The sequence below is a fragment of the Onychomys torridus genome, chromosome 5, assembly GCF_903995425.1.
Source record: "Onychomys torridus chromosome 5, mOncTor1.1, whole genome shotgun sequence".
Classification (NCBI taxonomy): Eukaryota; Metazoa; Chordata; class Mammalia; order Rodentia; family Cricetidae; genus Onychomys; species Onychomys torridus.
In genome coordinates this window covers 45,650,020-45,673,408 of record NC_050447.1, presented here as the reverse complement: position 1 = coordinate 45,673,408, position 23,389 = coordinate 45,650,020, and the positions used below count along the sequence as shown (strand labels likewise).

The window sequence follows — 23,389 nt, the reverse complement described above, 5'->3', positions numbered from 1 at the left end:
CTTTCGTAACTAATAATACGTCTCATTATTTGGGGGGGAGGGGCTGACGGTCCAAAGATATCTGATGAGAAAATCCAACCACATGGTCTCCTGATTTTAAAGTGAATTTGAGAGGCAGGAGAGATGGCTCAGTGGTTAACAGCACTTGCTGCTCTTGCAGAGGACCCAGGCTCAGTTTGCAGCACCCACATGGTGCTCAGAATCATCTATAACTCCATTTGCAGGGGGGTGGATGCCCTGTGCTGGATTATTCGAGCACCTGCACACACACGGTGCACATACAGACAAGTAGGCAGACATATATACATATAAACTTCTTTTCTTTTTCTTTTTTAAATCACATACAGGCTGTGTAATCTCTGGAGCCCGCCACAGTAACTACACTACCTTGGGAAGCCTCAATGGCTATGTCTGCAAAGTGGGATCATCACAGCCTTCACTGACTGTCGGGAAGATTGAATGAGGCACTGAAGGCATTGGCAGAGTGCTTAGCATATAAAAAGACCTCAACAAACAGAAGCTGCCGTTACAACAGTACAGTGAGTTTATGGTGATATGGACTGTGGTATATGGTGCACTGGCCACTGCCAGTGTGCTTTATCTACTTTTCCAAGGGGCCCACGCACAGAAACACCATCTCGGACTTACCATCCCCCAGGCTCCTTGGAGACGTTGTGGATAAGGGCACCACGGCAGAAGGTCAACTCATCGCTGCGCTTGGCTTTGTAGTCATAGAGCGCTTTCACAGTCCTCTGAGGCTTTGGGGAAAACAGGAAGAAAAAGGGCAGTTGGATGACAGGAATAGATGCCGGAAGCAGGACCAGTACCGTTAAATTCTCATTAGGAAGCCAGAGATGTTGGCAGCCAAGGTTACAGAGCCACCTGCTGGCCAGAGTTGGTATTGCATAGGAACCAAAATTGCTACAAAGTCTATCAGGAAGAGGGATACAGACTAACCTAACAAGGAGAAACAAGGTGCAACATTGCTAATTTCTCAACACAACCTCTTAGATTAAGCCACAGCCACCACCTCTGAAGTCCCTAAAGAGCTACTTTATTTACTTAATGACTCTCCTAGAAGTTCAGACACTTTCTTAAACATGCTGGGGACCTGGTCACTATTTCTACTTAGACCAATGGTTCCCTAACTAGCCATCTACACAGCACTGGCAGCTTTCAAGGATAGCTTGAGATGCTGCATGTAGTGGTCCCTATCCAGAGCTCCAGCACTTGGGAGGCCGAGGCAGGAGGCTCACAAGTTCAAGACCTGCCTGAACTACACAGTGAGACTCTGTCTCAAGGTCCCCCACCCCTTCCCAAACAAAACAACAAGAGCTGGGAGCAGCAGCAAGAAAGATAGAATTTATGTGGGTCAAAGTTTTCAAGGGCTCTTCTTGCCGCCTGCTACCTGACAACAGCAAACATGGAATGGGGAGAGCTCGGAAGTTACCAAGTCTGTGTAGAGCCTCAGTGCCCCTCTCCTCCCCGCTAAAGGAGACTGGGGGAGACTGCTTCTGGGAAACTAGATTCCGATCAGACATGGGAGCTGCAACCGTTGCTCTGCCCATTCCTGTCTGTGTAACCTTCAGCCTGCTAAACCTCCAGTACCCTATCTGAAATGGTAAAGTTGTAGATATTTCACAGGCTTCCTGAGAAAATTCAATGAAATAATTCATGTGATGGTTTAAAAAAAAATGGCTACCCCCTGCATTTCTTAGGCATCGACCATCATGGAGCAGTGTCCTGAAAGTGTTACCCTACAGCGGCGCCATTAACTATCACAAGCACCCCAACAGGGAGGTGCTGCTGTCATGCCCTTTTTACAGATGAGAGAGCTAGGCACAAAAAGAATGAAGAACCTGTCCACGGCCAACCAACTGACAAGCAGCTGGACCCAGAACCAGGTCAAGACTTCAAGGTATTGCCATCCTCTGCCAGATTCCATAAAGGGCAATGCAGCTTCTGAAAGCTTTGCCATGGAGAGCTTCAACTGGACACTGGCCAGACTACTCCTGCCCTCCTACCCCTGGGCACTCTAGGTGTAAGGGCCAGAACCAGGCTCATGGTGACAGGAAGGCATTACTGAATGGTATTGAGAGAGGGAGGCTGCTTTTCTGAGACAGTAAGAAAGGACTCGGACTACAGAGAATGAGCTAGCCATTATGTGGCCATGTAGGAACCAGACATATCCACATGGCCAAGAGAGCAGGCTTCTGGTCCAGCTGCCTGCAGTCAACTCAGCAGTAACTGAATAGCCTCAATTCCCTCACCTGTAAAATGGGTACCAAAGTGGTACCTGCTTCATGGAGTTGGGATGAGAAACTATGATCTAACCAAGGCTTAGTGCTTAGAACCATACTGGACACTTGTCTTCAGCACACCTTACGTGTTATTACATGCTACCTTGCATGTTATCCTTCCAGTTCTGAGAACTTACCCAGGTCAGCCTGGACAACTCATGCAGACCCTGTCTCAAAGAAAAAGTAAAAAGGTAGGGAGTGCCACTGGAAATGTACCTCAGTGATAGATCATCTGCCTAGCTAGCATACAGGAGACTTGGGTTCCATCTCCAGTACAGGGTTGGGAAGTAGGGGCTGTCACATCATTCTTACAGCCCCCACTCTCCCATATCACCTGCCTGAAGTCCCTTTGAGACAGTAGACCCTGATTTATGAAATAATGTTTAGAAGGAAAGAGATGCAAGCCCTTCAGCATAAACTAAGCCCATCACCCTGTAAGGAAGATGGAGGCCAGCTTAACATTCCTCCAGGGGCACTGGAGAAATGTCCAAAACCTACACAACTGGGAAAGCAGTGTCTCGTCATAGTACGCCTTCCCTCTGAAAAGTTGTGGCTACTAGCCAACCTCTGCACACCACTTCTGAAGCCTTCATTCATCACTGTAGGATTGCATCCACCAGGGATTAGAGATTTCTTTTTAAAAAAGGAAAGGAACTCGGTCTTGGATCTGAGCAGAACCCACCAGCAAGAGCTACACCCTAATCATGTGCCATACAGAAAATTCTCTATAGTTCTCCCCCGACTAAATTTGAGACAGAAGCAAAACAAGGAGGAGCTGGGAGCAAAAAGCAAAATCCACCTTTACCTACATGAATCTATGAGACAGAGCAGGGTGAAAATCCAAGATAGCATTTGCCTTGCAAGGGGGTCAGCGAACCAGACATAATTCATAAACACCTCAGGCTCAGTCAGCAAGCAAGAAAAAAAAATTTTGCAAGATTTTTAATTAGAAGCTGTTCAGCCCAAAGGTGGTTCACAGAAACTCAGGATCTTAGCAAAGCACAGTTGTGTTTGGATGAAATTCTATTAACCTCCATGAAAGTACATGGCATGATGCCCATCATCATGTCTCAAAAGAAATTTTAGTTACAGTCAGATGTCCCAGAATACTCCCTGTTATGATTGCTATGGATACCAGTGGTGGGGCAGGGACTCCCTCTCAGTCTAATGGGTAGGAACTGGTGCTCTACCATGGAAGGGTTGATTTCACTTGGGTCCACATACATCCTGCTGACATCATAGAGAGAGTTGATGTCTCTTTCCTGAAAGACAAAAAGAAAGAGCAAAGAAAAGTAAATGCAAAGGTCTTAGGGAATGTGGCTCAGTGGAAAAAGCCCTTGCCTGGCATGTGCAAGGTCCAGGGTTCAGTTCCCAGGATCACCCAACCAGGAAGTGTGGCATCCTATATTCCCAGAATGGTCCATGTCCACAGCCAGTCTGCCTCAGGGCATCCTGTTCTTTGGAAAGAAGAGTTGGAACCTCATGGAATTTTCTGTGGCTCAGAGATAGAGAAGGCAAGAAGATTTGAAGAAGTTCCCCCAAATTGGGAACAACCTTGAATTTGTAGACACCCTTCCATGTCCCATAGGGTGCCAGGATCTCTTCTTGATAACCTGTTCAAGAACAGCACATCTGCAGCTGGAAAGATTCACACCAGAGGAATTGGCAAACATACCAATGATACCTTTTTCCTGGAGAGGTATGCAAATGTTTGCCAGCAGCAGCTGCCAAGGCCCCTCTCCAGCCCTGGCCCCTCCCCCAGCCTTCCTGTCCCTCTACCCAGAGCCATAGCTGCGGCCCTTTCTTCATCACACTTCTGTCCTGTTAGAGCGCCTCCCCTGACCACACCCCTGCCCAACATAGTGTCTCCTCCTCTTGTTCTGAAGTTCTGTGTGCTCCTCACTCTGGCTCAATGTGTTCTCTCCTCTAGGGCTTTAATTTTCTCAAAGCATACTTTGTACATACTCCCTGGCACATGGTTAGGACACAGGGTCTTATGTCCTATGTCCTAGATCATTTCTGTTGCTGTGATAAAATATCCTGAACAAAGACAACTTAGAGAAGAAAGGATTTGTTTGGCTTGCAATTCCAGGTTAACAGTCATCATGGGGAAGTCAAGGCAGGGACTCAAAACTCTCATCCACAGACAAGAGAAATAAACACATATATCCTTGCTTACTTGAACTCAGCTAGATTCCTCCTCTCTTACGCTGTGCTGGATGCACTATGTAGGGGATGGTGATACCCACCATGGGCTGGGCCCTCCTACATCACTTAACCATCGAGACAGCATCCCACACACATGCCCACAGGCCAGCCTGACCTAGAAAGTTCCTCACTAAGACTTTCCTGCTACTGAGTCTAGGTTGTGTCAAGTTGACAGGTAACACCAACCAGCCCTCAGAGTCAACCTCTTCTCAAGAAATCAAGGGATCCTTCCAACAAGTAAGATGATATCATGACCATATCAGGTCTCTCCTGCACTCGGGATGCTACAACGTGCAGGATAAGAGCCGGAGCCTTACAATGGCCCACCAGACAAAACATGAACCCCACCTCTCAGCCCCCAACCTCATTTTGTGTTACTCCAGGTGAGCCTATTTCATGCCTGTATCCCACCCCAAGACTTCTACCCTGCTGTGCTTTCTCCTCCAGATAGCTACATGGCTCACTCCCCAGTAAGATCTCAGAACCTTTGAAAACTGCACCCCATCTCTTCCTACAATCCTGTGCCTTCCTGGCCTTTCCTCTTTAGCATGCATCACCACCTGGCACTGGCTTGTGACTAGGGTTGGCATGAGGACAGAGTTTTAATGTGCTGTGGCAAATTCGGCATTCTCAGGACATCCTCTACCAAACACAGTACGTATATAAATGTGTGCACGTTGTATCGATAGAATTTAGTCTGTGCAATGACTAACCCAATCCCAAGAGAGTCAACCTACCATATTGTATCGCTCCAGGAGCTCAGGGGTCACGGGATAGCGCAGCTTCATCTTGCGGTACAGAGCATGCTTCTCATAGTAGCTGACAAGCTCCACCAGGCTCTCAAAGTAGGCAGAGGTCCCCAGCACGAAGTGCCGGCCATCCCGGTTGATGCGACAGTGTTTCACCTTGCCCCTGGCCCTTGAAGGGGAGGACCACAGAGGATCATCAACCAAGGATGCTAGCAGCTACACAATTTAATATGTGAGCAAAACCAGTCAGCCCCAAACCTTATTATCCACCCTCATGGATAAACAGAATTCAGTTCTCCTACGAACACAAGACAGTGGGGGATCTTTTCAGTTGGGGAAGAATCCATACATGATGATCAACACCCAGCTCTTCTTTCAACTTGATTGAGGTGCCATACTATGACCCACAGCTAAACATGACTCCCCATGTAATTTTTTAATAAAGTTTTACTGAAACGTGTCCACTGTTCATTTGTGTCTACGCTATGGTCATCTCCTCTTATGTAGCTGCAACAGGGTCCATACAACCTGTGAAAGCTAAAGTATTTGCTCCATGGGCCCTTCCACAAACTGCCTTCTGATCCTTGCTCTAAAAGCCCAATCATTCCCCAAGTCCCTGGGTCTTGTCTGCAGGAGCCCAGAGTCACAAGGAGTTTCACAAAGGGGGTAGGTTGTTGCTCTCTTCTTAATCTGTTTAAACTAGAGTCAGAAAAGATTCCAAACAGGACAGACAACAGATTGTCCAGTCTGACTACTTTAAAAGAGCAAGAAAAATAGAGTTTGATCCTAACTTTACAGCCAAGAGTGTCTGGGCTGGGGAGGTCCTGCTCTTCCAAAGGACTTGGGCTCAATTCCCAGCACCTACATGGCAGCTTACAACTGTCTATCAACACCAGTTCCAGGGGACTTGACTCCCTCCTCTGGCCTCCATTGGCACCACGCACACATGCGATATACTGATATACATGCAGGCAAAATACACACATAGATAGATAGATAGATAGATAGATAGATAGATAGATAGATAGATAGATAGATAGGCAGATAGATAGACAGATAGATGAGAGAGAGAGAGAGAGAGAGAGAGAGAGAGAGAGAGAGAGAGAGAGAGAGGCAGGCAGACAGACAGACACATGTGATATACAGATAACATGCAGGCAAAATACACACAGAAATAGGTAGGTAGGTAGGTAGGTAGGTAGGTAGGTAGGTAGATAGATAGATAGATAGATAGATAGACAGACAGACAGATAGATAGAAATTTCCATAAAGAAATGACCGAACTCTAAGGTGATGGGCACACTAAATTACCCCAAGGTTGTCAGTACCAGTACATACATGAGTTGAAATACCACACTACAAATATGGACAAACATCATATGCTGACTGATTTTGTTTCTGTGTCTTTGACCCTGAACAGCCAAAGCAATTTTAAGAAAAAAAAAAAAAGAAAAGTCAAACATGTGGCACTCCTTGACTTGGAATTGTCCTACAGTAGCTGAATTTGATGTCATGCGCCTTTAAAGCCAACAGAGGCACGCAGGTCTATGATAGTTCAAAAGCAAACACAGACAAATGATGACATCAAACCAAGAAGCATCTGTAAAGCCCAAGACACAACTGACTTCATGAAGAGGTCACAACCAGAACAGAACTGGAGAACATGTGGTGTCGATCGGTTCAGGTTCAAATATCTAAGGAACTCAAGTGAGTCAGTAATAAAAAAAAAAATAAAAAAAAAAAACACCTGACGGAAAATGGGCAAAGTTTCAAAATAAACATTGATCAAAAGACATGTAAATGGCCAACAGGTGAACATCACAAAACAATGAAAATCAAAGTCATCATGAGCCATTACCTCTCATAGGTCAGAATAGCTGATATCAAAAAGATGTGGTGAAGCACACCTTTGATCCCCACATTCAGAGGCAGATAGAGGCAGGCAGATCTCTGTGAGTTCCAGGCCAGCCAGGGCTGCATAATGAGAACCCCATCTCAAATGATGATAGGTAGGTAGGTAGGTAGGTAGATAGATAGATAGATAGATAGATAGATAGATAGATAGATAGATAAAGAGAGAGAGAGAGAAGCTGTTGAAAGCGAGTTGGTAAGGGGCAGCAACAAACTGGACACCCCGTGACAGTTGTGCACATCTCGAAGCTACTATACAGGGACATGGACCCAGAATTACTACTACCATCCCCCAAAACAAGAACTCAGAGTCAGTCTTTCCCATCAGGCATGCTGAACCAGTGACCTCTGCAGGTGACCTCCGCAGGCCTCAGCTGGCTCCCAGCTGACCCCGTAAGGAACTCAGCCAGTTCCAAAGCTGTGTGGGGCTTGGCAGGTCACTTAACCTCTCTGGGCTTCTATTTCCTTACTTAGAATTGAGTCAGGCCCACCACAGAGCAGCCAGGGTCTGGAACATAGATATACAGATATATCGGTTACTGTTCTCAGGAGAACACCGAGAAGAGACCTGGAGTGGGGGAGGGGAACACTTGGGGACTGGGCTTCCAACACCAACCCTTGTGGAAAGGGAAGAGTGTGGTGCCCGGGTGAAATCTAGCCCGTCTGAGTGACAACGGTAGGTGCTGTTGTGGGAGAGCCCAGATCTGGCCTATCTAGGTTCAGCTCCTCGCCCCCACCCCCACATGCTTTAACAAGTCGCTGACCCTGCTGTGCCTCATTTCCTGCCATAGAAAATAAGAATGATGGGCGAGTGAGATGGCCAAGCATGTATGCAAGCTTGATGACCTGAGTTCAATCCCCGGAACCAGGAAACGTGGAACTGAGAACCAACTCCGCAAAACTGTCCTCTGAACCCACATGACACGACGCAACATGTATGCCCACCTACAATAATAATAAAATTTCTTGGAAGAAAGAAAACAAAGATGTTGACCACAGCCCTAAATCCTGGGGTTGCTAGAAGTTAGTACAGACGTTAGAACAGACTGACCATAGGGAGTGTGAGACAGAGAGAGACTGTGCTGAGTACTTGGGACGCACAACTCTGTTACTGTTGTCCTCAGCGTTCACAGTGGGGTCCAGGACACCGAGAGGCAGCTCGGTCTCCACTCGAAACTCCCTTCCTTGGGCCCCTTACCTGTCCTTCCTACGGCTCCTCTGAGGAGCACTTACCCCCCAAAACACAACAGTGCCCGCCTACCTGAGGCGGGTGGCACCTACCTGAAGGTGATGGCATAGGAGTCGGTCCCCTCCCGCTTCCGGATGAGGAAGGCTCCGTCTCGGGGAATCCGCATCAACATGTCTTCTGCTTCCCCCCTGCTCAGGCTGTCATAGTACCACCTGTGCCCAGAACAGTAAAACAAGCTGGTTAGAACCCTCCCAGACTGAGAGCCAGCGGGAGACAAAATACCAACATGCAGGGACACCTGGGGCTGACCAAGGAAACAGCCAGAGCAAATACACAGGGACTTCCTGGACCATATGCACCTCCACAGACAGCAATTCCCACTGAATTTTATTTTATTTTAATTTATTGTAGCACTGGGGATTAATCTAAGGTCACGTGCATGCCAGGCAAGCACTCTCCCACTGAGCTACAGCCTCAGCTTCATGTTTCATTTTTCATTTTTAAGGCAGGATCTTGCTAGGCTTTTTTTCAGACATGCTATATAACCCTAGCTGGCCTTGAACTTGTGATCCACCAGCATCTCAACCTCCCCACCAGCTGAGATTAAAGGACTGAGCCATCATGTCTGGAAGAAAGGCAGCAATTTTTTTATAAAGACCCCAAGGGGTATGAGGAGGTCTATGTGAAACTCAAGAGAGTAAGTCTGCTCATCTCTGCCCACCTGCCCAGCCCCAAAGGCTGGCAGAGCTACAGTAGTTGTGCCTCGGGTCATCTGGGGCAGGGAACACAGGGAAGGCTCAGAAAGGCTTTGGTCACTGAAGCTACAAGTCTAGAAGGGCAACTGGTACAAAAATAGAAAGTGAGGATGATAATAATAATAACAAAATGTATGTCACTATAAATTATCCAGCTTCCTCCAAAACGCTTAAAGACTGTCCTGCTATTTCTGGAACATGTTGACCTCTTCGCCTGGCATGGTCTGCCATGCTCCTTAGTGGCTAAGGAAGGTAAAGGAACACGCCCTTGTGGGTGCTGTTTGGTCTCCTTTGATCACAGGAAGACGCCAAGCACAGACACAGGAGACCCAATCCAGCCTCGAAATCATAGCCCCAGACCTCAGGGTGCTGAAAGAGAAGAAAGGGAAAAGCAGCCATGGAGAGGAAAAAAGAAAAGAGAAAGTGGAATCTGAGGGAAAAATAATAATAATAAAGCCAGGTGGTGGAGGCCCACGCCTTTAATCCCAGCACTCAGGAGACAGAGGCAGGTGGATCTGTGAGTTCGAGGCCAGCCTGATCTACAGAGCAAGTTCTAGGACAGCCGGGGCTACACAAAAACAAAAACCAAGTGGGACCGGGAGAGATGGCTCAGCAGTTAAGAGCACTAAGGGCTCTTGCAGAGGATCAGGTACTGTTCCCAGCCCCCACACGGTCGGTGGCTCAATAACTGCCTGTAATTCCAGTTCTAGGGGATCGGGCACCCTCTCCTGGCCACTGCGGACATCATATACATATAGTGCACATATATGCATGCAGGCAAAACCACTCATAACGTTTTTAACTTAAAAAAAAAAAAAGAGTGCACACTACTCTTGCAGAAGACCTGAGTCCAATTCCCAGGATCCATGTCAGATAGCTCACAACTGCTTGTAACTCTAGCTCCAGGGGATCCAACTCCTTCTTCTGCATCCATGAGCACCTGCGCCTTCACATACCCACACACAGACCTACACACACATACACATAAACAAAATAAATATTTTAAAGAGTGAGCAAGAGAGGAGAAAGAGAGAATGGGACAAAAGTCTGGCTGGTAGGAAGAGGACACAAGGTGGTCCCCAGGAATTCTAATGTCCCACGGGGCCAAAGTGAATGGGCTCCTGGGAATGAGAACCTCCATATAGCCACCTGGTGGGTGTGACCCATGTGGGTATCTACCTCCCACCCAGTCCTAGAACCTACGGCTTAGACTCATGTGGGTTGGGGTTGGGCACTGGGTCGGTGAGCCGCAGCTCGAACTCTGCACAGCGTAGGTGTGCCTCCCGGTAGTGCTGGATGAGGGCGTAGATGCTGTTGAACGTGAGGTTGTCCGTCAGGTAGTACTTCATGACCCCACCCTCCATGGTGGACCGGATTCTACAGTGCTGCACCCGACCAGACCGCCTGTTGGGAACCGGACGGGGAGGGATGTCATCAGAGCCAGGCAAGACAACAGCCTGACCACACTACCTCCCACCCACCAGCCCCAGGGGGTGGAGCGTCACCAGAAGGAGAGGGTGTAGTCATTGGGGAAGGTCTCGCTCTCCCGCACCAGGAAGGTGCCGTCCTTGGCGCCTGCCTCAGCACAGTACTCCTGCAGCAGCTTCTCCGCGCTCGTCCTCCTTTCCACGTTCTTGTGGAACCATTTCTCCCCAAAATGCAGCTCCGTGGGGGGAGTGTCCTGAACCACAAGGAGTCAAAGGGGCTTGTGACAGCTCCCACTGCCTTCTCCTGACAACTCCTCACTGATGTCAGTTTCCAGGAGTCCTAAGACAGGGGTGTTCAGGAGTCCCCAACACCAGAAGCCTGAGCTCACCCTGGGCTGTACTCAAGAAGAGCCCAAAGATGGGCAGCAGCTGGAGGGAACATCCGGGGCAGGGCAGGACTGTGGGGCAGGTCCATCCCCACCCCTTTGGGAACACTGATCCTAGACCTTAGGCCAGGCAGTCTCTATAGGAAGCAGGAAAGAGCCTTGAATCTTATTGGGTAAGCCCTAGGGCCAGCTAGCCAATCAGGAAGAGCTAGTCAAGCTTCCGCTACTCAAAGCAATATCTCCTTAGGGGTGAGGGTGCTTGGCCAGCCCAGACACGTGAAGCCATACACTAAGTCTCCAGGTGAGGATTCTCCTAGGACAAGCCTTCTGGAGAAGGCAAGGGCAGGCAGGTCTCCACTTACCTGGACCAGCTCCTCCTCCATGGTCTGTTCAATGTCGTCACTGAAGGACAGCTTGGCATCAGCAATGGCACAGTAGTGGCGAGTCCATTTCTAGAGAGCCAGGCTGGCGTTAGTCTCCCGCAAGGTCTCAACCCTATCGACTCTGGGGACCTGTGGGACGTCACCCCAGCATTCACTGGGGTCTGCCCTGCCCCAGTTTTCACGTTTACAATCATTTTACAAGACCTGCTCTTAAAAACATCTGGCGCACGCCTTTAATCCCACCACTCGGGAGGCAGAGGCAGGCGGATCTCTGCGAGTTCAAGGCCAGCCTGGTCTCCAAAGCGAGTTCCAGGAAAGGCGCAAAGCAAAGCAAAGAAACCCTGTCTCGAAAAACAAGAACAAAACAAAAAAAATCTACTTCTGGATTCTTGGTCTTTTTCAGGACTTTTTAAATCAGTGTCTAGGAGTAGATAAGAGTGAAGACAGAATTTCTGCTGCATTGCCAATTACCAGCTTTTCAGGGAAGATGAGATCATGTAACCTCATGAATAGCTTTTCCTGATTCGCCGAACTTTTCCTCAGCCCTGGAGATCGAACCCAGGGCCTTGTACATGTTAGACAAGAACTCTAACCACTTAGCTACATACACAGCCCATTACTGTATGCCTTTCTGGATCATTTCAGCCAACTGACCTAACAACATGCTTATATTTCACTAATTTTTTTAAATTATCATATAGAATAATGGGTTTTTCCAGGTATGGTAGTGTACACCTTTAATCCCAGCACACAGAGGCAGGTGAATCTCTGTGAATTAGAGACCAGCCTGGTCTACATAACAAGTTCCAGGTGAGCCAGGGCTACATAGTGAGACCCTGTCTCCGAAAACAGTCTTTAATGGTTTTCATTATGACATCTTTACACATATGTGTGTCATTATACGTGACCAGGTTCATGTCTCTGTTACTTCTTTCAGGGTCCCTCCTCCCCTTGTTTCTCTCCTTCTCCACAAATAGTTCTCCTCTACTTGTACATCACTCACATATATGAAACATACAAATCTAAAGTCTATATTTACATGCATTTATATGTAATAAATACATAATGAATAAATATATTTTGAAAGGGATTTTTTTTGTTTGTTGGTTGGTTGATTTGCGTGTGTGTATATGCCACATGAATGCAGTGCTCATGGAGGCCAGAAGAGGGCATCAGATCCCCTGAAGCTGGAACTACAGATGGTTGTGAGCCACACAACATGGATGCTGGGCGCCAAACTCAAGTACTCTGGAAGAGCAGCAAATGTTATTAACCACTCAAATCACCTCTCCAGCCACCAGATACATATTTTCAAAAATCTAGAGTTTAAAAATATATGAGATAGGGCTGGAGAGATGGCTCAGAGGTTAAGAGCAGTGATTGCTCTTCCAGAGGTCCTGAGTTCAATTCCAGCACCCACATGGTGGCTCACAGCCAACCATCTATAATGAGATCTGGCTCCCTCTTCTGTATACATAACGAATAAATAAACCTTTTAAATAAATAAATATATATATATATATATGATAAAACATCAATATACTTATTTATCTCTTAAAATCACAATCTCCAGATGTAAATGCTATAATTTCATTCTTAGAGACTGAATCAGATTCCACTGTGTGTATGTGACACTTCACTGTGATTTACTTAAATTTTATCTATTTCATATTTATTATCTATTCCATGTTTATTTATAGGATACTAGAACAGACATGGGATAAATTAAGTGAATATGGGTGCCAGGAAGTGTGGGAGAGTCATTAAAGCTTGAAAATTTTACTCCACCACAAATAATAGTAATAATAAGATGATGATGATGATGATGATGATAATGATGATCTGGGGTGGAACAATCTCAGCTTGGAAGGCAGCAGCAAGTTTAGACCGCTAATATATGTGCTGGGAAAAGGACATTAGTGAACACTATAGTTTAAACCGAAGCCTGTTCCTACAAGGACTATGTATTCAAGGGTTGCTTATAACTGATAGGGCTTTGGGGAGGTCTAGGTCATTGGGTACCCACTTCATGAAAGGGTTAATCAACTCACTGGTAAGTTCATAACTGAATAGACAGTTGGAAGCTGGGCCTGGCTGAGGCAAGGTCACTGAGGCTGTGCTTCTAAAGGGCTAATATCTAATCTCTTATCGTCTATGGCTCCCATCCACCATGAGGTGAGCCACTTGGCTCCTCCACACGTTCCCCATCAGGATGCTCTGCCTCACTATGGACCAACATACAAGTAACACAGGAGTGGTTCAGACCGAGCCCTCCAAGATCACGAGCCAAAGGAACCCATCTTTCCCTCCGCTGCTTTCTCGGAGAGTCATGTAGTCATGGTGACACACATCTACCTAACACATCAGGCAAGGGGTGAAGTGGAAACATGACCCACGACAAGCTGAGTGTCACAGCACTGTGGATGTTCTGGTTGCTGTGGTTACAGCTGATGCTCCTGTTGGGAAAAGGTCCCTGGAAGACCAAGGCAGAATAAAAGGTTGTGGTGCATCAGGAAAGAGGTATGAATGGAGGGGTACAGCAGTCCTCGGTGTTGGACTGTGTCTAAGTACACAGTAGATTGACTATGAAGTTATTTGAAAACATAAAAAGACAAGTCACACAGCTCCCAAGGGGGCAAAGGCAGACTTTATAGCGGGAGCCTAGGATGGCTGAGAGTCAGCACCCCACAGCTCTTTGAGGAAGTGGGGGGACCCAGGCCCACCTGGTCGATGGAGTCCCACATGTATAGCTCTCCCTGGGTCTTGTGCTCATCTTTCTTGTCCTCCACATTGACATCAACATCACCTCGGGGGCCCAGCTTCTTATGCTGAAGGGGAGAAAATTCACATAGCCACCACCATTGTCTCAACATAGTCACTAATGACTCAAGTTCAGAGTCTTTGAGCCAGCAAGAATTCACTCACCACCAGCTACCCAGCATGCACCTGCTCTCTCCTACCTCAGAGGCGCCCTCCTTGCCACTCAGTCTGAAATTAGCCCATCCCCCCCCCCCACCCATCGCAGTCTATTTTCTGCAGGAGTCTGGCTTCTGTTTCCTTCTGTTTCAGGTTGGGCTTTGCAGAGGGGTGGGGACTGAGAGAGAGGAGAAACTGACACTTGTGGGTTAATAAGATGTAGTATTTCCCCACCCAAACCCCCCATGTCCCTTCCCCCTTGTTAAATTCTAACTCTCACTTCTTGGGGGCCATAGAAGCCCCACTGAAAACCCCTGCCCTGTAGAGAGAGTAAGATGTCAGGATCCTTGGTCCCTGAATCATTTTGGGAACCAAAGCCCAGAGCTCCTAAAGTATTCTCTGTCTTAATGAGGAATATAAACTTGTTCATGCTTTATTTCGCTATTTATATGCTCTCTTTAGCCTAACAATACAAATATGCAAATGTTGAAGTCCCCGAAGGCAGATAAAATCATCCATTCCCTCCACAGAACAGGAATACCAGCCCCAGCAACCCTCTGCCACTCACACCCTGTTAAGCAGCTATCCATACCCCACATAGTCTGGGGGCTCCCAAGGGCAGGAGTGGGATCTGGGCCACTGGCACCCCTCCAACACTCACACAAGATGACTCACAGACAGGCCTGGTGAGGTTCAATATCACCCCCATTACAGGGGGGCGGAAAGAGGCACCCAGAGATGAAATGATCAAGATCTTGCCCAAGGTCAGAGAGATGGTAAAGAGGGTGAGACCTGGAGTCTGACCCTGGGCCTCTGACACCAGCCCTTGATGATGGCAACCCCTGGTAGACAGCAACCCCCCCACACACACACCATACCTACCTTGATAATGATCTTCTCCCGAAGCTGGCTGGGCGAGGGCAGCTGGTCAGCACTGGCCTCCGTGGGCTTCGTCAACAGCAGGTCTCCCAACACTTCCTTGAACACCTTGGCCATATGACGCTGCTGCTCCACACTGCAGTGCTCCTCAATGGAAAGGATCACAGGGAAGCTGCAGGCAGCAGAGGACACAGTCAGCCAGGAGACAGGAAGCAGGAACCCTCCATAACTGCCTATACTGGTCAGCAAACATCCATTTCTCAGGCACAGCGGCAGGGCAGACAGTAATTGAGACCTCCAAAGCATGATCCGATCCCCCAAGGAACTCCCCCTCTTTATAAATCCATGACAGCAGCATCTTTTCATCATGACAGGAAGCTGCCGCACCATCCCTGTGAACACAGGGTCCCTCATGGCCTCTGTGACTGGTGGAGGGAGGAACGCCCAAGAAATCACTGAGGCTATGTGGAGAAGGGTAACGTAAGCCCTGCACACCGACTAAATGGCTTCCTGATGAGTAGGAAAAGATGTTCACAGTATCACGGCCTCAGCAAACCCACCCAACTCAAGGAACTCGGGCAGGAATGCCTCAACATCCAAGCCTGTTGAATGGTGACCATGCACAACACTTAGCATGCCTCACGCCATTTAGTCTTACAGCCCTGCGAGGTCCATACAATCATCACCATGACTGGTAAGATGTGGGGATCACGGTAAAAACACCACAAAGGCTGACCACCACGGAGCTGGACTCAAACTGGAAGAAAACATCTAGAACTCAGCCTTGGGGGTGTCTAAAATGATGGCTCACAGGTGAAGAGTTCATAATGCTCTTTCTTTCAGAGAACCCCAGTTCAGTTCCCAGCACACACATCTGGCAGCTCACAGCCACCTGTAACTCCAGCTGCAGAGATCCAATGCCTCTGGCCTACTCCAGTACCTGTGCTTACATGCACATACCCACACAAACACTCATATACGTACACATAATTGAAATAATAAACATATTTTTTATAAGACCACTATCATTTCATAAGGCCAAAAGAGCCACTTGCCAGTAACCCAAGCTCCCCAGTGTTTAGGAGAACTGGGCAGTGTGTATATGTATGTGCAACTGTGTGTCTGCCTGTCTGTGTGTCTGTCTATCTGTGTGTCTGTCTGTCTATCTGTCTAGTCCTGGCAGCTTTCCCCTTACAGACACACCTCCAGGGAATCAGCCACTGACCTTGAGGTAATGAAGGCGTGGTCTCGGATGGCCTGAACAACATCATCAAACTTGATCTTGGTGGTCCGTGTCCAGCCATGGTAGATTATAGGTTTCCCGTCAGGTCCATCCCAGCAGTCCACTAAGGAGAAAACACAGGTGCTCAGCACCCACAAGCGCAGCCACCAAGAGGGAACAGGCAGACAGGGCATGTGGCTGGGCTGAGAACATGAGGTGAGGCCGGGGTACCCACACCAGCTCCGTTCCCAGGGCTGACCCAGGTGCACCACACACACATGGTCGTGTCTACAGGCTTACAGAACACAAGACACTTCCCTAAAAATTCCTTCCCGTGTGTCTTTCTTCATAAGGTATTCATAGCGGGTTTTATTTTCTTGTATCAGCTTTCACCATAGAAACAGCATAGAGCAATGAGACAGTTTCTTAAAGGTTTGTGGTAAATTATGCAACTGGAAATAAGACCGAGGGGGGTTTGAACAACCCCCAGGACCTGGAACTGGGGGCCTCCAACTTCATTTTCTCACAGCTTTTTCTCAGGAGGCCCACGTGTAACGGCCACTGAACTCTGGCACAGGAGAAGCAGGCTTGAAAACACTTGTGGCACGGTGTGTGGTTTGAGCCATTTTCTCAGCCACATACACAGCTATGACTTAGGAAAGTGTCCCCAGGCTTGGTTCCTGGAGTAGGACAGTATGCGGCCAAGGAGGAGGTCCTTGGGTCATTGAGGGAGAATCCTTGAAAGGGATTGTGAGAGCCCAGCTTCTTCCTCTTCCTCTCTTAGTTTGGTGGAGGCATTAGGCTCTACCACATTTTCTTGTCATGACCTGTCATCAGAAGTCCAAAACCATGCTCCCAACCCAAAACACAGAACCAGGAGAAAACAATAAACCGTCCACCATCATTAAGTTCATCATCTTAGGTCTTCTGTTACAGGATAGGATGCTAACTAAGCCAAATATCTGGGAGCTTTGGTGACAGCATGAGGCTGGGAAGGAAAGGCCCAAAGATGAGCTCAACAGGTAGATCACGGGATAAGCATGAGGACCAGAGTTCAAATCCCCAGAACCCACGTAGATGCTGGGCCAAGTGAGACAAAGAATCTGGCTAGCTAGAGTAGAGCTACAGGTTCCCTGAGAGAGCCTTCCTTAGAAATAGTGATTGGGGAATACAACTGATATCAACTGCTGGTATTTATGCACATGGTGACACACACACATGTAAACACACATGCTTGTACACACACACACACACACACATACAAAAGAGGCAATAAGAAAGGCAGACAGGAACAAGGCTTTGCCACCTGTCTGGCCACAGCTGTACCTGACAGTCCTTTTCATGGTTGCTCTCAAGGCCTCACCTGTAGACATGTGGCTCCTGGGTGTGTCATGCAAACAGGGATGTGTCTGTATCTCTCTTAGCAGAAAATGACCCTTGCTGTTGGCCCCCAGCTTCCCACCACATCAGGACACTTTCTAGGTGCCCCCAACCTTTTGCCCAGCCAGATGGCACTTCTCGCTTGGGAACAGCTATCTTCTGGGGAAAATCCTCAATTGCTTTCTTTCCTAAAGCTGCTCTGCAGAAGGACCCCTCAGCCTGTCTCCCTCCCCATCCCCACCAGCACAAGGACCCCTCAACCTGACTCCCTCCCCATCTCCACCAGCACAAGGACCCCTCAGGCTGTCTCCCCACCCCCCCCCCCCACCAACATTAAAGTCTTTAACACCAAAAAGCAAAAGCAAATGCTGAGCTTGGTGGCTCTGGTCATCACATCATCTTGGCCAGGACAGAATACTCACACTCTATGCAGCGACAGCCAGCACGCAGACATCGGATATACGCTTCCGTGGAGGACTCACTACGCAGCTGGTCCCCAGTGAGGTACCTGAGGGACAGAGAATGAGCCGCGTAAGGGAGGCAGTACTGCTCACAGTTCATGCTTGGAAACTGTGGTAGTTTAAATGAAAATGGCCCCCAGAGGTGATTAGAGAGGAGGTGTGGCCTTGTTGGAGGAAGTGTGTCACTGAGGTCTCAGACACTCAAGCCAGGCCCAGTGTCTCGCTCTTCTTTCCTGCCGCCCGAGAGTACGGATGTAGAACTCTCAGCCCCTCTCCAGCACCACGTCTGCCTGCACTCCACCAGGCTTCCCACCATGATGACAACAGACTAAACCTCTGAAACTGTGAGCCAGCTCCAATTAAATGTTCTCCTTTGTAAGAGTTGCCTTGGTCATAGTGTCTCTTCACAGCAATAGAAACCCTACCTAAGACAGAGACCATCTGAGCCCAAGCACCATGGGCCTGAGAACTTCTGACCTAGAAACATGCAGGCTAAGATCGGAACCACAAACATGCTATCCTGAGGTCTTGGGTTTGGGACCACCACAGTGGCTACCTAAGCAATCCAGATGCAATGAAGACAGTGTGTTCCTTCTTGGAGACCTGGGCTGAAGGTGTCAGGGGCAAAGAGGGAGCAAAGAAGAAGCTATGGCCCCCTGCAGTTGCCCACTGGGCTCTGGGTGCCAGGAGAAATGGGCCCTAGCTTCATCCTGAGATTCGAGGCCAGCACAGGCAGGCTCAACATCTCCTGGTAGGATTTATGGTGCCATGAACCTAGTCAACAAAAACTGCCATAAAATAGGGTGTTTTTTTAAACAAACAGTAGTCATATTTCTGACTCTGGCTTATTTCACTGGACATAATGATTTATGGCTCCATCTATTTTCTCACAAATGCCGTGACTTCATTCCCTTCACAGCTTTGTAAAATTCTATTGGATATACATGTTCACACACACACACACACACACACACACACACACACACACACACACAATTACATATGCATTACATTTTCTTTATCCAGTCTTTTGTTAGCCCATTTATTGCTTAGGTTATTGAGGATTGTTTTTGATGTTTTGAAAAGTACAAATTGATGCATCCTGGCCTTCTCTCCTTGCCACTCCCCATTTCAGGATGTTGCTTCACTGTCTCTAGGCTTGGAGGATCCACTATCCTAAGAAATGAACTTAAGACACACCACCTACCCACTCCCCGGGAAAAGATTTCAGCTTCCCAAAAACATAGAGAATGGCACCCTGGGGGTCTGGCTCATGCCCCACCCCTGAAAAGACACTTGGGGAAGTGCCTGTCTACAGCACTTTGCAGCCTAAAGGTCAAAGATTCCACCTCATCCTGAAGGGCTAAGCACTGATGTTAGAAGGCAGCATCCCCTCTCACACCTACTCTCTTACAACCATAATTATCCAAAGAAGTGCATGAGAACATGTTACTCTCTGGCTGACCTGGCTAGAGGCTGCCTGCTATTTTGTGACTGACAAGCTTCTGCTCAGACTGGCCGTCTATTCTGCCGCTCTCCTCCCAGACTCTTCAGCCTTAGAAAGCCCCCCCCCCCCAGCTCCTCCTGCCCCGGGGGCCTTAGCACATGCCGCCCTCAGCATGAAACTCTGTCTCACCAGGCCCTCTGCTCAGCCACCAGCTGGTGCTTGTAGCTGACACTCAGTGAAAGCCTTCCTCCCCAAGCACCTGAGGAAGTGGGTGCCCCTGCCTCGTTCACTGATGAATCCTCACACCTGGCAGGCAGAGACCCTGGCCCAGGGTAGATAGATGTTCCACTAACACTGGCTGACAGGCTGAGTGTACACTTCCATGGCTTGATGATCAAAGCATAGAAAGGCGCCTTTGCAAACTTGCTTTGGAAGGCTCCCAACACTAGCTGGAAAGGGAGCTGGCTTCTCTTACCCCTCTCCCGAACCTTCTGAACAACATGCTACTCACTCCCCAGCCCTTCACAGCCAGCTCTGCCAGGGCTGTGCATGAGAGCAGCCAGCTGTATCACCCTCAGTGCTGCGGGGCCAGCCTGGGCTCACCCGGAAACTCACGTGTTGTGGGAAGAGGAGATCCAGTAATGAGACAAGGGGTTGTTCATGTCCTGCATGTCCACGACGTCGTACTTCTCATCCCAGATGCTGTTCTCCCGGGAAAACAGGTACGTGAGGAACTGAAAGAGACACCAATGTGGAGTCAAGGTGGGACGAGAGACTTCGAGTCTACTTGTTTCCAGCTGGTGCCCACGCAGCAAGACGGCTCTGACATGGGCAACCGGACCTTGGTTTCCAGAGGTTTCAGTACAGAAGGCTCACACTGCAGCCATCCTTCTCAACATATGCACTTCACAAACCTACACGTCATTTCACTTTTTAACGAGTATCCCAAAATGTCTGCTGCTGCCAAAGCACCGGCTGCCCACACAGGAGCTTCCCGTCATCCCAGTGACTAACCATGGGCGAGTCCAGCACTCGGCGTCAGAGACAGAACATTATAGGGTGGAAAACACCGGGCCTAAGGGGCTCAGGTCTGTCATTCCAGATCCTCAGAAGGATGAGGCAGGAGGATCATAGAGTCAAGACTCGTCTGGGCTCAGTGAGCTCATGTCCACCCTGGACAACTTACTGAGAACCTGCCTCAGAACACCAAGTAGGAGGGCTGGGGATTAGCTAGTGGTGGAGTGCTTGACTAATGAGTCTGAAGTCCTGGGTTCAAAAATCTGTGATACTGAACATAGAAGAGGGGACAGAATTTCCTATCCCAACTCCTAACACCTTTAAAAGGAAGGAAGGAAGGGAGGGAGAGAGAGAGAGAGAGAGAAAGGAAGGAAGGAAGGAAGGAAGGAAGGAAGGAAGGAAGGAAGGAAGAAAGGAAGGAAGGAAGGAAGAAAGAAAGAGAGAGAGGCTGGAGAGATAGATGGCTTCCTGGGTAAAGACAAGCATGAGTTTGAACCCCCAGCGCCACACAGAAGCTGGATGTGGTAATGCATGCTGTAATCCCATGTTCCTCCACTGAGATGTGAAGTGGAAACAGGAGAAACCCCAGCAGCTCCGGGACCAGTGAATCCAGCATATGCAGCAGCCATTAAGGGGCAGACAAGGACCAGCGCTCAAGGCTGTCCCCTGACCTACAGAGACAGACAGACAGATAGACAGAGACAGAGAGGTAAAGGAAGACAACATGAATAGTTAAAAAAAAAAAAAAAAAAAAAAAAAAGAGTAGAGTTCTGGAGGCATAGTCTGAGGTAGAGTGCCTGCTAGCATACCAAAGGCCCTGGGTTCAATTCCTACTACTGCAAACTCAAAAAGGCAGAGAAAGGGCCCAGGAGCTTTCCCATCTAACTGCTCCTAACACTTTGAAAATAATAAATCAGAAACACTGACTGGCTCAGAAGTACATGTAACTGCTATAAACTAAACAGCCCCACTGGGCGGGTGATAACCCATGTCCCTTCTGCCCCTCTTCTGCCACTGTCAAGGTCAAGTGTCATTTAGAAAGAAACATTTGCAGGCCCAGCCATCCTAGCGTTGGTTCTGTTCGGTTGGTTTCTCCCTGGTGGCGTACGCCCTCTAGTGGCCAAATCAATAAATTCACCCAGGAGAGGATCAGGAAAGTGAAAGTCGGGAGCCGTCCCCAACCCTGTGAAAACCACTCTGGGGCACCAGACAACAGAGGTGAGCTGAAAGGTCCTGCTCAGGTGACAAGCCCCAGCCCACTCACCTCGTCCACAAACAGGAAGGGCTCTGCAGTTTCCCTCATGGTGTCGTCGATGAACTTGGTCATCCGCTCCCGGACTTTGTTCAGATCCTGGGCCCATAGTTCCTTAAAGATGACAGAGAAAACACAAAGTCACCAAAGAGACTGGCAACATCCTTCCCAGGAACTCGTCAAGGTAAACAAAGACTGAACTACCATCCAATTTCAAACCTGCCTGCCATCCAGGCCCACGCACGGAAGCCCCATCCCAGCATGGCCTTTGCCAGGGGTGAGCCAACGCCTTCTGCGTGGGCCACAGTGGTACCTGCTGTCATCATTTAACAGCCAGCACAGTGTGAAAGCAGCCACAGATCACATACAGCCTAGGAGCATGACTGTATCCCAGGAAAACTTCATCCACAAAGCAACCGCCAGCATGTACATGGCAGACCACTGTCTGCCAAGAACTCTGCCCTAGATCACTCCCGGTGTCGGCGTGAAGTAGCCAGGGAGCCTGGTGGGTTATGCTGGTGTTGTGGTGTGATTGTAAAATGTCCCCCACAGGCCTGTGTGTTTGGACACCTGGGTGCCCAAGTGGTGATGTTGCCTGGAAAGGCTACAGAACCTGTCAGAGATGGGAGTCTTGCTAGAGGAAGTAGGTCACTGGGGGTGGGCCTGGAGGTTTTATAGTCCAGCCCCACTTCCTGTTCTCTACTTGCTGACTACTGAGGCAATCAGTGTGATCTGCCTCCTGCTCCCACCGCTATGCCTTACCCATCTGCCACCATCTCTCCCCAACCACAATGGACTATAGCTCGTCTAACCCTAAGCCAGAATACACCCTGCCCGCCCCCCACGCCCCCACCCCCCCCCCCGGAACTGCTTCTTCTGGTCATTGTGATGAGAAAGATAACTACACAGCCAGCCTACTGTGTCTTCTTTGTGCCTCCTCATCCATGGAAGGATGGTAGTTATGTAGTGCATGGGTTTGGGGACTGTCCCATATGGAATCAGTTGTGTGCTCTTTACTGCGGGAAACCTCCAGTTCATGAGAGTTTATTCAAACAGTCCCATCCCTGTACGGTCCTCTAGTCTGTACCATTCTGCAAGTCACATGATGTTACTGTCACATAGAGAAGAGGACACACAGGCTCAAGACTACCTCAAGAGGATCCCAGGTCCCCAGAACTTGTAAGTAGCAGGGACAGGTTCCAAATCACTCAACTTGTCCCTCGGGCAAAGGGATCTAGATGGAACAGCACACATCCCCTCCTCCAGGGGTCAGCCATGGAGGGCCACCTAGATCGACAAATCCATTTCTACTAGCAGATCCTGCATAATGCTGGACATCCCAGAAGCATTTCTTTTATTTGAAAAAGAGCCCATAGCCAGGCAGTGGTGGTGCACGCCTGTAATCCCAGCACTCGGGAGGCAGAGGCAGGTGGATCTCTGTGAGTTCGAGGCCAGCCTGGTCTACAGAGCTAGTCCAGGACAGGCTCCAAAAGCTACAGAGAAACCC

The 23,389-nt window shown here is 48.7% G+C and overlaps 1 protein-coding gene across 1 annotated transcript in view; it reads right to left on the bottom strand.

Moving 5' to 3' along the window:
* Positions 1-23,389, bottom strand: part of Plcg2 (phospholipase C gamma 2) — a 137,194-nt gene that overhangs the window by 32,488 nt on the left and 81,317 nt on the right. The window contains exons 9-21 of the mRNA XM_036187953.1: positions 21,895-21,996; positions 20,229-20,347; positions 18,128-18,213; positions 16,329-16,449; positions 15,107-15,275; positions 14,032-14,136; positions 11,288-11,377; positions 10,618-10,793; positions 10,316-10,516; positions 8,450-8,569; positions 5,246-5,426; positions 3,491-3,562; positions 649-758 (exon numbers count right to left, since the gene is read on the bottom strand). Coding sequence (XP_036043846.1) covers positions 649-758; positions 3,491-3,562; positions 5,246-5,426; positions 8,450-8,569; positions 10,316-10,516; positions 10,618-10,793; positions 11,288-11,377; positions 14,032-14,136; positions 15,107-15,275; positions 16,329-16,449; positions 18,128-18,213; positions 20,229-20,347; positions 21,895-21,996 — 1,652 coding nt within the window. The remainder of the gene's footprint in view (positions 1-648; positions 759-3,490; positions 3,563-5,245; positions 5,427-8,449; positions 8,570-10,315; positions 10,517-10,617; positions 10,794-11,287; positions 11,378-14,031; positions 14,137-15,106; positions 15,276-16,328; positions 16,450-18,127; positions 18,214-20,228; positions 20,348-21,894; positions 21,997-23,389) is intronic.